The sequence below is a fragment of the Zootoca vivipara genome, chromosome 1 (genome assembly GCF_965207765.1).
Source record: "Zootoca vivipara chromosome 1, rZooViv2.hap1.1, whole genome shotgun sequence".
NCBI classification, from domain to species: domain Eukaryota; kingdom Metazoa; phylum Chordata; class Lepidosauria; order Squamata; family Lacertidae; genus Zootoca; species Zootoca vivipara.
The window spans coordinates 86,091,453-86,105,686 of NC_142582.1; the positions used below are offsets into that span (position 1 = coordinate 86,091,453).

The 14,234-nt window shown below is 46.6% G+C and overlaps 1 protein-coding gene across 2 annotated transcripts in view; it reads left to right on the forward strand.

Annotated features, from left to right (window-relative positions):
• THAP9 (THAP domain containing 9) overlaps nt 1-13,286 on the forward strand; it is an 18,199-nt gene extending 4,913 nt beyond the window's left edge. Inside the window, exons 3-6 of one of the 2 annotated variants that reach the window (XM_035114947.3) lie at nt 5,793-5,912; nt 6,787-7,015; nt 7,810-7,963; nt 10,922-13,286. In XM_035114947.3, the coding sequence (XP_034970838.2) occupies nt 5,793-5,912; nt 6,787-7,015; nt 7,810-7,963; nt 10,922-12,863 (2,445 nt within the window). In that variant the 3' untranslated portion in view covers nt 12,864-13,286. Of the gene's footprint in view, nt 1-5,792; nt 5,913-6,786; nt 7,016-7,806; nt 7,964-10,921 lie in introns of both variants that reach the window. The other variant, XM_035114941.3, reaches the window with a different exon arrangement.
• The last annotated feature ends 948 nt before the right edge of the window (nt 13,287-14,234 follow it).

The following is a 14,234-nucleotide window of genomic DNA, read 5'->3' on the forward strand; positions in this document are numbered from 1 at the left end:
GGGTGTGGTTCCAGTAGCTTCAGTTCAAAGGCCTCGGTACCAGGCTGGAATACTTCTTGCCTGGACCTTTGAACTGCCCCTCAACTTGCCTCTTTCCTGCACCACTTGGGTCTTTAGCTCTTTATGTGCTATGGGAACAACATGAGTGCTGTGTTGGGTGAGATCTTCTTCCTTTCCTTTGTGTGTTTTGGCTACAAAATTGTGTTTGAGAGCAGCAAAAGGAGTCTTGAACCCCTGCTTATAGGGATGTTTTGGGGCTTCCAGCAGCGGAGTCACTGCTGGTTTCACATGTTGTGATGAAGGGGCATCTGTTCTCTCTCTCTCTCTCTCTCTCTCTCTGTGTGTGTGTGTGTGTGTGTGTGTGTTCATTGGCTCCCTCCATTTGTGGGCACCACCACCTATAGACCCTGATTGGTGGGCTTTGGCAGAGTTTCTTAGTAGCAGGAAGTGTGGGGAGGGTGGTCTGCTGTTTTTACATCATTTCAATGTTTTCTGGGTTGTGTGTTTTCCTCAGATATAATGGCTGGTCTCCTGGTACAGTAGCCAGGTAATCTCCCCTCTTCTTCCTAGAGTATTTACAGGATAAGATTGCTACCTCGTTCAATGGTAGCATTCAACCAAGTTTTACTCAGAGTAGACCCATTGAACTTAATGACCCTAACTAGTCATGTTTATTCATTTCAGTGGGTCTACTCTGAGTAAAGCTTAGTCAACTACCACCTTAAACGTTTGGTTGTTAGCTGGGATGTGTCCATGTGACTGCATGTTGAGACAAGTTAGCATCTAGACTCTCACCTTGCAGATGAGTCTATCCTGGATGCACATCTTTGTAGGATCTGGGATTGGTATAGCTCAATGAATAAAGATGGAAGAGAGTTGAACTGAGGTTTTGTTCCTGTCTCTCACTTATTTAGAGCAGAAAGGTCTCAATTTGTCTGTAGCTTGTAAGTCAGAGGTAGGGATGTTGGATTCACAACAACATCGGAAAATCATGTTTTCTGTCCTTGCTATGACGTTTAAAAGGGAAAAAAAGACTGTGTCCCTCACTCTTTATATCCACTTCATAATTCTTTGTGTTTGCCTCATATCTAATCTTTTTTCCACACTTACATGGTGTAGGGAGGTGATGGTTGTTTTTTGGAAGTATTGCTGATCCAATCTAAAAGAATCTCTGCACAGAATAACCTTTTGGGTTTGCCACAAGAGGGAACATCAGATTTGGCTGCAATGTGGGACTCCCCCCCCCCCTTTATTGCTGGTTGTATTTATCAGTGCATAGGCTGGCCAAAACGTGGCTCCCTGGGGCTTTCTGTCCTGTGTTTCCTGTTGTTTTCTTTCAGAATGGGTGATCTGTGTGCCTCTGAAGCTGCAACATAGGGCACACTGCTCTTAACTGCCAAGTGTTCCTTTCAGGAGGGTGCCCTGCATCCTTGTCTTCAGTCCCTGAATAATGCAAGCACTGTCCATGAAAAGTTTCAGTATGTACAGCTGTTGTTAAATGTCATGCTACGGCAGGAACAAAATGTCCAAGAGGGCAGGGTATCCTGGGTTACATTAAGATTTGAAGCAAGTCCCTAGCAGCATGTGGCTTGTTACTGTTTGAAGCAAGATGCGGGGCTAGGTAGATCTCCTTTGTGGATTGAGGCAGAAGATCCTTGCGCTACCTATGGCAATTGAAAGCTTTCATCTTGGGTCATAGAAGGTAGAAGGAAATGAAGAAGATGGCCGGGGGTGGGGGTGGGAAGCATCCCCAAAGAAGTGATTTTATCCAGATGCAACCTACCTGGCTGTACATGGCTTCAGGCTTCAAAGCGGCCTGTTTTGTAATCCTCCTCACAGAAGGAGAACTGAGTTTAGTTTGGGGCCTTTGTAGAACAACCACAGGCCTCTTAAAGAACTAGGCAGATGCAAAATGCTTTCTAAATGGGGTAGTCTTATTTGGTACTGTTTGGACTTTCTGAGGGGGTTTCTCTCAGCCTTGATATCTTGCTCACATCTGGGAGAGGCCTGGGTTACTGCATGAAGAAAGCAATGGTCTCTGGGATCCTCAACATCTGGTTTGGATTAGTGAGGTAACCGCAACATCCTGTGAGAAGGCCCTGGTGTAATAACTGGATTTGCTACCTCAGTCCAAAAAACGAGCACCTGGGGAGAGTGCACCCTCCTTGCCTCTTTCCAAAAGTTGAAATAAATTCATTTGAATGGAAAGTCATTTCAATTTTTGTATAGCCAAAGGGGTGGGGAAATGACATTGCACAACTCACAGAAGCAAACTAACTTCCCAGGGGCTTGTCTCTTGTCCTCCTTAGTGTGAGAGTCATGCTGTCCTAGAGGGGAAAGAGTTGTGGTACAGGAACGGCAAGGCTGGTTCTCGTCCCTAAATCTTACGCAGGTCCCTCAAATGCCTCATAATTTCTGTCAGCATTCCTAGTCTCTGACAATACAGAGCTGCAGAGGTGGATGCTTCCGATCCCATCCCCTGGTTTTCTGTGAAGGCAGCAGGAATTTAAGAATTGCTGGCATTGGGGATGTTTGTCTTCCTTGTACAGGACAGGAAAGGCTTCCTGCTAGTGACTCTTCCCTGGTCAGGAAAGCTGTAGTGCAGCTCACCTTGGCAGCTTAGCTGGACTTTTTAATTGTCTGGCTTGCTCAGCAATTTGGGCCATGCTGAGGGATTTCTGAGCTGCAGCTTGATTCTCATTTACTAACCTCAAGGGCCCTCCTACTAGATATTCTTTGTCCCTAAAATATGTGCTACCTCAGGTTCTGGTCCAGTCTAAAACCCGCAACCTCTAAGGGTTGACTCCAACTAAATTCTGCTTGGTGTAAGCCCATTAAAATTAATGAACCCAAGTTAGTCATGTCTGTTAATTTCAGTGGGTCTTCTCTGCATATGTATAAGATTTGATACAGCCTCACTTTTCCTTGGGACTTTCCCCTTCCCATTCAGCAGTGTTAGGAAACCTCAGGTTTGTGGGGTGAATGTGGCTCTCTAGCCCTTTCTATCAGGCCCTCATGACTCTCACTAGGCCACACCCTTCATTGTCCCTGTTCTGTGCCCTACTTGAGAACTGTTGCCTGGCTGGAAGATGTCTGTGATGATGCCTTTTGCTTGTGTGAATGGAAAGGCATTTTTTTGGGGGGGTGTCAGGGAGTACAGATTGTTATGACTTTTGCATGACTAGGATGTAGCCTACGGTGTGCAAAGATAAGAGTCCCATTTGGTTCCCCACCCAATTTTGCCTCTGGCCTTATCCATGCCTTCAATGTGGCCCTTGTAAGGTTCTCCATGAGGCAGTGCAGCTATTGGGCCCAAAAAGGTTCCTCAGCCCTGCCACTCAGGAAGCAATGGCTTTTAAGACCATCTGTTAAATGAAGAAAAATAAGCTGCCGGTGACTTGTGTTTATTTTTGAAGACAGTTGAGTAGATAGACACATTTCCTAGTATGTAATCCACTGCACACAGGTGCAAGAGTGTGAATTGAAAATGGGAATATGGGCAGGAAAAAGACACATTGCCAAAAAGCAGCGGGATTCGGAATAGGGAGAGGATTTGCTTCAACTTGCAAACTTAGGTTGAAGGGAGGAAAATGCAGCAAGGGAGGATGAGTGTTTGGGAATTGGTAGTGGGCCTCGGTTGTGTGTATAAAGGGAATGGAAGAGAAGAACTGTGGTTCATCAGCTTTTTGCTCAGTAATAGCAGGAACTGGAAAGCTGAAAAAGTGCCAACACATTTTATGAGTCTGATCCAGCTGCTCAGACAAAGGGTCATATAGTGAAGAAGGAGCCACAAAAGAACTTCTTTATCCAGATACCTGCTAGGACAGACCATTTGTTGGCAATGGAAGGGGTGCCCAGACAATATCCCACATTTCAGCTGATAACTCTCCCAGAGGAAGACACGTTGCAGAGTTTCCCTTCTTTCTTATACACTTTGTTATCAAACATTTCCAACACAGTCCTATCCATATTTAGTCAGAGGTTGAGCGTCATTGTATCCTATTGGATGTACCCCTCTTTGTGTAAGTGCATTTAGCATTGCAGCTTTTGATCAAGGTCAAGGTCTCCCAGCACTTTTCCTGTTCTGCCACTGGCTTGTGGGCTCCGTAGAGGATTTCCATAGTCCTAAAACAAAAAAGGGGACAGCTGCAGAGATGGATATGGTTCCCGCTACGTCAAAGGGGGGGGGGGAGAATATGCTTAGGTGTGTTGCAGTGGGGTGGCGGAATGTTCCAAGCAGTTTTTATTAAGAAGCATTTTCCCCCTTGGTTCTCAAAATGCCTTAGGAACCACATTTATCTGTGCAATTTTCTTCTTTTTCTTTTGTCTTTGGTGTATTTTCTGTAGCTGTCATTGTGCATAGATTTTTATAGTCCTTTCTAGTGTGCTCCCTGTAGCCCAATCGCATTGGGAATGTTTTAGGAAGTTTGATATATATGACTGATAGTTCACAATAATCTGCACCTGAATGGTGCTGTTGCGGCTACTCTTGAGTAAACTGTCTTTAACAGTTTTATTGTGCATAGTATTTACAATGCAGAGATAGCATAAAACATGACCTCTTAGTCACTCGCAGAATCCGGGAGTGGACGTTTCCTGTTCCATGCCCAGCATAAGAGCTTGGGCACTCCAAAACCCCACCTCCCGACCTTACATTTGGGTGTGCACCTTAATTCGGGCGCCGGAAGGGGCTGACTTGCCTCTCCCACCTGGTGGCCGGGATGGTGCAGGGGCTCTCCAACATCGCTGAGCCTTGGCTCCTCCATCCCACTAGCTTCCTCATTCCTCCCACCTGACCCACTGCTGCTGCTCTCGCTGGGCGAGGTGCTGGTCAGGAGCAGGGGGGGGGAGGCTCCCTGTACTGAGGTTCCCTGACAGTACCTGAAGAGCTGGCATGCTTGAGATTAGGCCTCTGTCTGAAAAGGCTGAGAAGCTTTACTTCCAAGGCCAGTTTTCCTTCCATATCCCACTGATAATAATGGGTAAGGGAGGTGATGCAAGGGCATAATATTTGCATTGCATGTAGAAGGTCCCAGGTGCAATGTCTGGCATCTTGAGGTAGTGCTGGCTAAAGACTCTTGTCTGGAATCATGTTGCTGTCAATCAGTGTGGGTAGAAAAGGGATGTGTCTTAACCTTCGGACTATACTATTTCAGAGCACAGGCAAGGAATTCTGTGTTTGAAGTCAGACACTTCTCTGGAAAACCAGCACATCATGGAGGAGGCTAAGAGAACAACTGTCTCTGACAATGTTACCTTTATTGTGCAGTGAATTAGTTTTGTAGTGGATGGCGATTCCAATACGTAAGCCCTCATCTGTATTCTGGTCCCAGAAATGCCTTTTTCCTCATTTGAAATAAATTGGGTTTACCTGACAATGAGTAAATAACGTAGAGAGTAGGTTGGATCAAACATAACGCCACAATCCTATATATATCTGCACATGTCTACGCATAAGTAAATCCCAATGACTTCAGTGGGACTTTGAGATAAGTGTATCTAGGATTGCAACCGAGCGGTTTACTTTTCACCCAGTTAAATTGATGAAACTTAAGATAGTCATGAGTAAGTTGCCTCATTAATAGTGTGGGACTAAAGCATAACCTGGATCCAGCCTCTAATGTTTGAAGTATGCTTAATTAATTCCAGTAATACCATGGCAATATTGTTGGGGATTATTTTTTATTTTTGCCTTCTACTGTAGCATTAGCTTATCCAGTCTGTTTCAACCAGGCCTTTTTTTTTTTTGGTTGAATTGCCATGTCTAATTCATTTGAACTTTCTCAATGCAGGAACCAACAAAAGGGAAACATCCATCAAAGTCTGTCAAAACCATGGGCATCAGTTGGCCAGTGGCTAGTATGAGCGAAGCTACTCCACCAGCTGATTCATCTCCAGCACAATCCAAAGCAGTACGTATACCAGCGAGGGGTAGCTGGTGCCTTCTCCAATGCCAGCATGCAGCTGTTGGAGAGGACTTTGGGGCAGAGGTCAAGGGCCCCACACAGAAGAATGAGCAAGAGAACACTAAACACAGCAGAGCTGGCTTACCAAATTCTGAAAAAAGTAATGCACATTACCATATGAAGAGCCCCTCCACCCCACCAGGAGACCATTAAGTCCAGAATCTAAAATTACAAAACTGCGTGTCACTAAATGCTGTAGCATGTAGCTTATATTACCATAGGGACTTGGACAAAGCCTATAGCAGAGATGGGGAACCTCAGGCCCATGGGTGAAATGTGGCCCTCCAGGTCCCTCTCTGGCCCTCAGGATACTCCCCAGGCCGCACCCACTCTTCCAAGGCCACATCTCTAATTGTTCTTAGATTGCATCCTCCTTGAGTGTTTGTGCCTGGCTAGAATGTATCCTTGACCTCAAATAATGCTTCTTGTGGGCCTGGATGGAGGACAGAGGTGTGTAAGTGTGAGTAGAAATCAGCCTACTGTACAAAGGTAGAACTTTACATTCTTTGCTCCTGGAGCAAATTGCAGAACCTGACTTCCATCAGTTAGCTTTAAAGAAGGAGTGTGGCCACATCCACTAACTATTGTGAATCTGATGGGAGAAGGTATTCTGGGAAGGGTTTACTCTGGCTGTGGTGAGAGGCTAAAAGGAAAATCAAGGCGAAGGAGAAGGGTGAAGTCAGTTTAGTTTTCATGAATAAGCAAATCCAGCCCTTTGTGGAAAATCTGCATGGACAAATATCCGGTGCCGGGAGGACATGAAAGTTATGGTGAAGGAATTAAAGAGATGGAGCAATGGGTGTCCTTTGTCTTCCTGTAGGTGGAACTCATCCAAGCGGAGCATCAGTATAGTCTGAGTGAAGCTATGGGCAGTAGAACAAAATCTCTGATCCCCACTGGACCAATGCAGGGGACTGAACGGGAGCAGGACGCAGCCCAGCGCCGCCTCTCCTATTATCAGCAGGAGCTGTGGAGTGTGCTGGAGAGTCTGCGGGAGCAGCATCTCCTCCAGAAGGACATGGAACACATGCTGCGCTCCCAGTTCAGCGGTAAGCCAGAGAGTGGAGCACCGTAAGCCTTGCCAAAAGGGCTCTTCTTCATGCCAGAGGGCCTTTACAATAAGACCAGTGGAGTTTCAGAATCATTCAAGGTTCCAAGGAAGGAGCCATGATACAAACTGGATAGAAACCAGCTTCAAGGGTTGGTTAAGATGAGTGGGGTAATTTTCACAGCCCTCTAGCGGCTTACGTACCAGAAGTAATGTATTTAGTGTTAACTCTAGAAGTGTATACTTGATTCTAACCAAACTATGCCTCCTGATGTATATTTTGCTGTAGGAGGCTTAGTTTGCTCAGTATCGAGTAGACACTCCCAGAGTTAACACTAAATACATTACTTCTGGTAAATGAGCCACCATAGCTGCTAGAAGGCCATGAAAAATTGTGTCCTGGGCTAATTAGACTCCTCTATCCATGTACTTTCTGAAACCAAAGGAGCGCATTGGTTGCCAGATGTGGAATATATTGGCATTGTTTTCAGCCCTCCTACCCTCAGCATTTCCGACTGGCCAGTTGTACTCTGTATGCAATTGCTACAAATGTCTCCCACTTCCCCAAACCCTTAAAAACGTGCCTCTCTTGGCCACCCAATCCTTCTGGGTTTTGGACCCAGTTTCCTTCCCCATAAAAAGAGAGGATGTTGAATCTTATCCCAGCCCCCAGTCTGAACGCAGCAGAGTCACTGCTGAGGCCAATGTTAAAGACTCTTCCTCTGCAGCATCACCCCAAATTAGCTTCACCTCACTGTCCATCCCTTGCTTGAGGAACCCTCTTTACTTCAGCAGACCTGCAGCTCACTTTGCAGTGTGAGGGAGCCCTGTGCGAGAACTACCCAGCTGCCACCCGCAACTTTGCCGTCTCGCTACATTTGTTCTCGGCCAAGGCCTATGAATTTGTGAAGAAGACATTCCAGCTCCCAGAGGCCACCACCCTTCGCACGTATGTCATTCTTATTTGTATTTTATTTGTGTTAACTAGGGGCAAACGTTGCAAAGCAACAGTGTACAGACATATGCATTATATATTCATTCTAGCTTGCTGAAGAAACTACTTTTTCCAGTGTGACACTTTTAAGATGAGAGGGAAATGCCTGAAAACACATTACTTCATTATGTCAGGACACCTCACGTACAGACCTAGAGGACCTCCTGAACTTGTCAGCAAGCTTTCTTTGTAAGATTTGCCACTGACTGCTCAGACATGGATTACAACTCTTGGGCCATCTTCTGAAGGACCACAATGGCAGAGGAACTGACTTGCAAGCAGAAGGTCCCTGGTTCAGTCCCTGAGCTGGGAAAAGGCTCCTGCCCCAAATCCTGAAGGGTTTCTGCCAGCCAGAGCAGACAGTGCGGAGCTAGATGAAGCAGTGGTCTGACTTGGTATAAGGCAGCTTCCTCTGTTCTCATGCTACACAAGTCAATTCCACCTCAAACAATCCACAAGGACAAATATAAAGTTTAAGGTGCAGAGGAGAGAGAGAGAGAAATCAGTCAAAGGTCCAGATGAAAAGAAAAGCTTTTCACTAGCTGGGAAAACTCCTAAGAGCTGCTGTAGATGTTATCTGGAGGGGAAGGGAGTTCCATCCTCAGAGGCCCTGTATCAAAAATGCCTTCACTCAAGTTGCCGGAAACCAAATTCCAGGCAAATGTAACAATCCCTCAAGGAAGGTAGGGTGAATTCCTTTGTTCCAAGAAGAGGAGGCCAAATCTGAAAATCAGGTTCCTCAGAGGAGATATTTGCAGATCCCCTATAAAAGCTTTGATTAAAAATGCAATATTGGGCAAAAGGAGGAAATTGTCAAACCATGAGAATATGACTGTTGGTAACCCAGGATTTAGGGTTGGATGACTGAGATAAAATTGAGTTTGACATCCTGCAAGGGACAGACGGACGCCTCTGGCACCATGAAGACTATTGGTGCATGGACTTTTGTAAACAATAGCTTAGGCTGCCATCCTAACACCATTTATTCTGAGTAAGCCCCATGGAATTCAATAGGACTTACTTCTGTAGACATGGCTAGGATTGCACTGCTACTTCACCAAATGCAATTGGTCAAGAAACCTCTGACCTTGTAGGCATGCTGGGGGGAAATGGTGAATCTTTCAATGTTACTGGAATTGAACCTTGAAAGATTTGAGTAATGTACTAGCCAGCTGATTGATCACTTTACATGGGTTATTATGGGAGGAATTCAATGTAGCCCTAAACAGATCACACTGTCAGCTCAAGCATGCTCTTCTGGGGGTTCTCCTGACTGCCTCAGAGCTGGTATCAGGAATGCAGGGGCATGCAGTGGGAGGATAGGGAGAAACCATTGCACTAACGGAAGTCCTTGCACAGGCTTCCACAAGTGAGACTGGTTAGTTGAATTGTGCCCTATGTTTATATCCCAAATTCCTCCAAGGAACCTAAGGTAGCGTACTTGGTTCTATGTCCAACCCCCATTTTATCATCACAACTTGGGCTGTCCCTTGTCTAGTACAACATGACAGTACAATCTCTGCACTGGCATGGCATCACATTGTTGTATGGAAGCAATTTGAGAGAGGTAAATGATGCCCAAAACTCTGATCAGGGGAAAGCCAAGGTGAACAAAAAGACTTGAATGTAGTGTGTACACACACACACACAGAGAGAGAGAGAGAGAGAGAGCACTGAGCCTTAAAGTTAAGCTTTTCATCCATTGGAGGTTAAAGTAGGATCAGATTTCTTAGCAAGAGGAAGCAGAGGAATGGACAATTCACAAGGAAAAGGAAACAGCTGTGCTAGTTGATAAAGCTAGACTTTGGAGGTATAAGCATCAGTGCAACCCTCTAAAGGTTTTCTCAGAAATATGCCTTGCTCTCTCAAAAAAGAATGATCTCTCTCTCTCTCTCTCTCTCTCTGTCCCACATGTGTACATATAGGATTGCAACCTAAGAAAGATAATCTAAATTGGTTGGTCTTCTCCCATCCATCCAAACACTCAGTGGCACCAAAGAAATAAGCTAAAAAATATCATAAGATGCATGTGCCACTTAACTAGAATGTGGTATACAAGAGATTTAATACAAAATGGTAAAAATTGGTTAAAACACTAAAATCAGATGTGTCACTAGAAAACTTACTCTGCTATTCTGTGAGAGCCCAGATATGGGGAAAACAACTTTGGACTATGGAAACATCAAGAAAAGCAGACATAGCAAAGGCAGTGTATCACAGAACCACACAACTGGCACTTGTAAGGGGAAAAAAAATCAAAGTATGGTGCTATAGTGATGTGCCTCTTTAATTTCAAGAGGCAGAAACATATTTCAGTGATAATTGAAATATAGGTGTTAAAAATGGATCCATAAAATAGTGGTATAGAGAGCGGTAGACACAATGTGGTGGGGATGTACACGTTGGAGAAGCACAAAGTGCCCTGTACTATGGAAAGTCAATTGTGATTCCGCTTGTAGTTTACAGAAAGGCAACAATTAGATAGCACTAGGAGCCCATTGGGAAGCAACCTAAGAGTGACCCACACAAACTGTGCCAAATGCACTGTTAGCCTAAAGGAAACCACATGGATGATTTGGTGCGTTGGGAAGAAAACAGGCTTTTGAGCTCACCTGATGGTTTATGGGAGATTTCTTCTTCTTCTTGATTTCAAATACTGCAAATAGAACCAGAGTATGAAAGCAGAACTGATGCAGGCTCTGCCTTCCCACGTGGAACTATTCTCAGGCCCTCTAGTACAAGCATGGCCTAAAATAGCTTATGAAAGTAACATCATGCTTTGATTTTTCTTAAGCACGAGGGCAAAGAAACATACTATCCTCAGGCTCTGAGGTTTGGCAGTAGAAGAAAGATTTTTGTTTGAACCAAACATGGAGCTGATTAGCTTTCTTTCCCATGCTTCTTCCCTCATAGGTGGCTCTCAAACATGGATTACGAGCCAGGATTCAGCCAACAAGCCTTCAATGCTCTGGCAAAGAGATCTCAAGCAGGGGAGAAAACCTTCAAGTTGTGCTCTCTCCTTATGGCCTCAATCCCTTTGGAAAGGAGAATCCACTATGACCCTTCCACCGAGCGATTGCATGGTTTGATGGACTTTGGTGCTGGTAAATATGATGCGGATGAGGTTTCAGCAGCCGGAGAAGCCCTCCTGCTTGTGGCTGTTGGATTCCAAGGCCGGTGGATAGTGCCTGTTGGCTACTTCCTCCTTGCCACCCTTAGAGGTGACATACAGGCCCAGCTCCTATGCCACTGTATCCTCAAACTGTACGACATTGGCGTGCAGGTGGTCTCTGTAACGTCTGATGCCACAGCTCCCAATATTGACACAGCCAGGCGGCTGGGAGTGGTGGTGGACGGCCTCTTTGTCAAGTCCACATTTTTCCATCCAGCTACTCCTACGCTGGAAATAGCATACTACTTCGATCCCAGCCATTTGTTGACGCTGATCCACCGCTTGCTGCAAGCCGCCGGCAGCCTCCAGGTGAGCGGCAAGGCGGTCTGCTGGGATTACTTCCTGCATCTCGGGGCTCTGCGGGAAGAAGTGGTGCTCCGGGCGGCATGCCAGTCCGGAGCGATCAGCCCGCAGGAACAGGGGGTGTGGGGAAATGGGGCCACACAGCTGTTCAGTGAGGGCACGGTTCAGGCCTTGCATTTTGCAGCGAGGCTCGGCCTGCCTCAATTTCAGGGTCACGAAGCCACCGCCCACTTTATTGGGCTGCTGAGTGCCATTTTTGATGCGTGCAGCAGCTGCAGTATCTATGGGAAAGGTTTCAAGGCACCGCTCTCCTGCGCTAGTGCCAGCGCCCTCAACAACCTCTGCAACGAGTACGAGAACCTGCTTCGCAAACTCCGCACTGCCACCGGGGAGCTGCTAGGGCTGAGCAGGCATCGATGGGGCTTCATTGGCTTCCTGGTGAACCTGCGCAGCTTTCAGTGGCTGGCGCAGACCCATCTACAGGCAGAAGACGAGCCCACCACTTCTTTGCTGTCCTGTTGGTGGAGCCTGGACCCTCTGGAGTGGTGCAGGGGAGCCATACAGCAAGCCCGTGGGCACAAAGGTGTTGGCCCCGCATGGACCTTCCAGCGGGCGTACAGGCTTGTCTTGAACAGAGCTCTTTCTGGTCTGGGCCTTGATCCACCGAACCTGCTTGACATATCCTTACGCAGAAGAACTAGCCTCCAGTTGCAGGCTTCCTTGCCTCTGGCTCGCGGGCAGATCTGGTGCTTGCCTCGGGGCACTGGGCCTCCACGAGAGACACAGGGCATAGCCCCAGCCTTTCTGGCTGAGTTGGAGGAAGACGCTATCGCTTGCATTTCCTGCATTGTTTTGGGGAAGCTGCTGCCCCTCCTCTCCTGCGCCGAATGCCGCGCTGCCCTCTTGTGCCCTTGTAAGGGTGTGCCTGCGGGCAGCGCCCTGCTGTGCGTGGAGAGCAAGGGAAGAAAGTACCTCCCAGCAGAGTCCGTACAGAGGGTGATCCGCCGAGCAAAGCAGGTTGTTGGCTTGCCTTCCTTGTTCCTCGGAGACTCCAGCCACCGCGGGTTCTTGGTGCAGCAGCTGGCCATCTTGGCAGATGTGAGTGAGGAGCCCAGTCTTTTCTCATCCCTGGGCAACCACCTCTTTGAGAGCAACGCTGTGGTTTCCAACCATTACGTCACTCTGCTGCAGGAACTTGTGCGAACTTTCTTGGAACTGTGGCTTGAGGCAGTGCAAGGACGGTTGTCCATGCCGACTCATGAACGTAGCAGCTCTTTGAAAGTGGCTAATGGTAAGCAGCGGACAAGGAATGCAAATGGCCCCAGCAGGGACTGGACTCAACAAACACGTGGACTCATGGAATGGTACATGCCTATCTGAAGGTGGTAGAAAGCTGAATGCTTATGTTTACGTGGCCTTGTAGGAGAAGTGGTAGCTTATGATATGCTGTAAGCTGGTAGAAAGCTATGAGGCTGCTTTGCACTTGGCTTTTTTATTGGAGCAGACACAGGCAGGGAGGTCCACGCAGAACTGACATGCAGGAAATTCATTCTAACTTCTCACATGAAAGTGACACGTGTGTGTGCCTTTGAGAAGCATCTTTGCAGGGCTTACAGCATGGGGATCATAGAATCATAGAATTGGAAGGTACCCCCAAGGGTCATCTAGTCCAACCACCCGCAATGCAGGAATATTGGTATTCTATTTACATTGGCAAAGCTGGTCCTAATAAAGTTGTTTCCTGAGTGGATTTTGGAACTTTGCTTATGGACTTATCATGGCTTGCTTTGCTGTGCAGTCCCAGCTCTGGAGTTTTAAGAACCATGTCTTTTCCCCAACTAGTCCCCCAAATTGGAACTTCCCCCTCCCCCAGCACTTTTGTTACCATCCCCACTCTGGTCTGTAGAAGCAAAGCTGAGGCAGCAGCCCAGATTAAGAACATAACTCTTGACCTTTGGCTATCGAGAAGCAAAGTCCAGCACCAAGTGGCTGAAGCCTTGGGCCAGGTCAATAAACAGCACAGGAATGAGAGAGATTACTTGTTGCAACAGCTGCACTCCATATTTCAACAGACTTGCACCTGTTGCAAAACTTCAGCCCCGAGGCAAAGCATGTTTGCTACATAAAATACACCAACTACAGCAAGTGATATTTGCAACTTCTTGCAAGATTGCTGAAGACCCGACCCAAAGTGGCCCACTGCCTAACAGTGGTGCTCTGTAAAAATAGCTGCATGAGGCACGTGAAGAAGTGAGGTGAAGGCAGTTCTTAGCAGTCAATCTATTATAGGCTGAAATGCTGTGCCATTCATTCTGTGCAAACCTTTCTTGGGTGGTTCTGAACACCACTAGCACCTCCTCTCACAACTATCCTGATGCAGCACAGGAGCCCCACATGTATAGTTGATGTACATCTGTTACCACAAACATAATGCCTATTTGAGTGCTTTCCATATAATCAATGTGACTACAGTGGTACCTCGCAAGATGAATGAAGTCAATGCTGCAAACTATCAACAGATTCAGCAGTTGGAATAGGAGCTTTTGTAATACAGTTGCTAGACGAGTAGTTGGGGTGCAACTGAGATGGCTAGTTTGACCTTTGCCTAGGTATAAGTTTCCAGAGAGTTGCCAGTCCACAGTTGGCTTCTAACTATCCTTTAATGTTTGTTTTTAGAGCAACTGCTACTTATGCTGGCAGACAATAGGCTTGTTGGAATTGCTGCACAAAAGAGGAAAGGAGTTTGGGTGC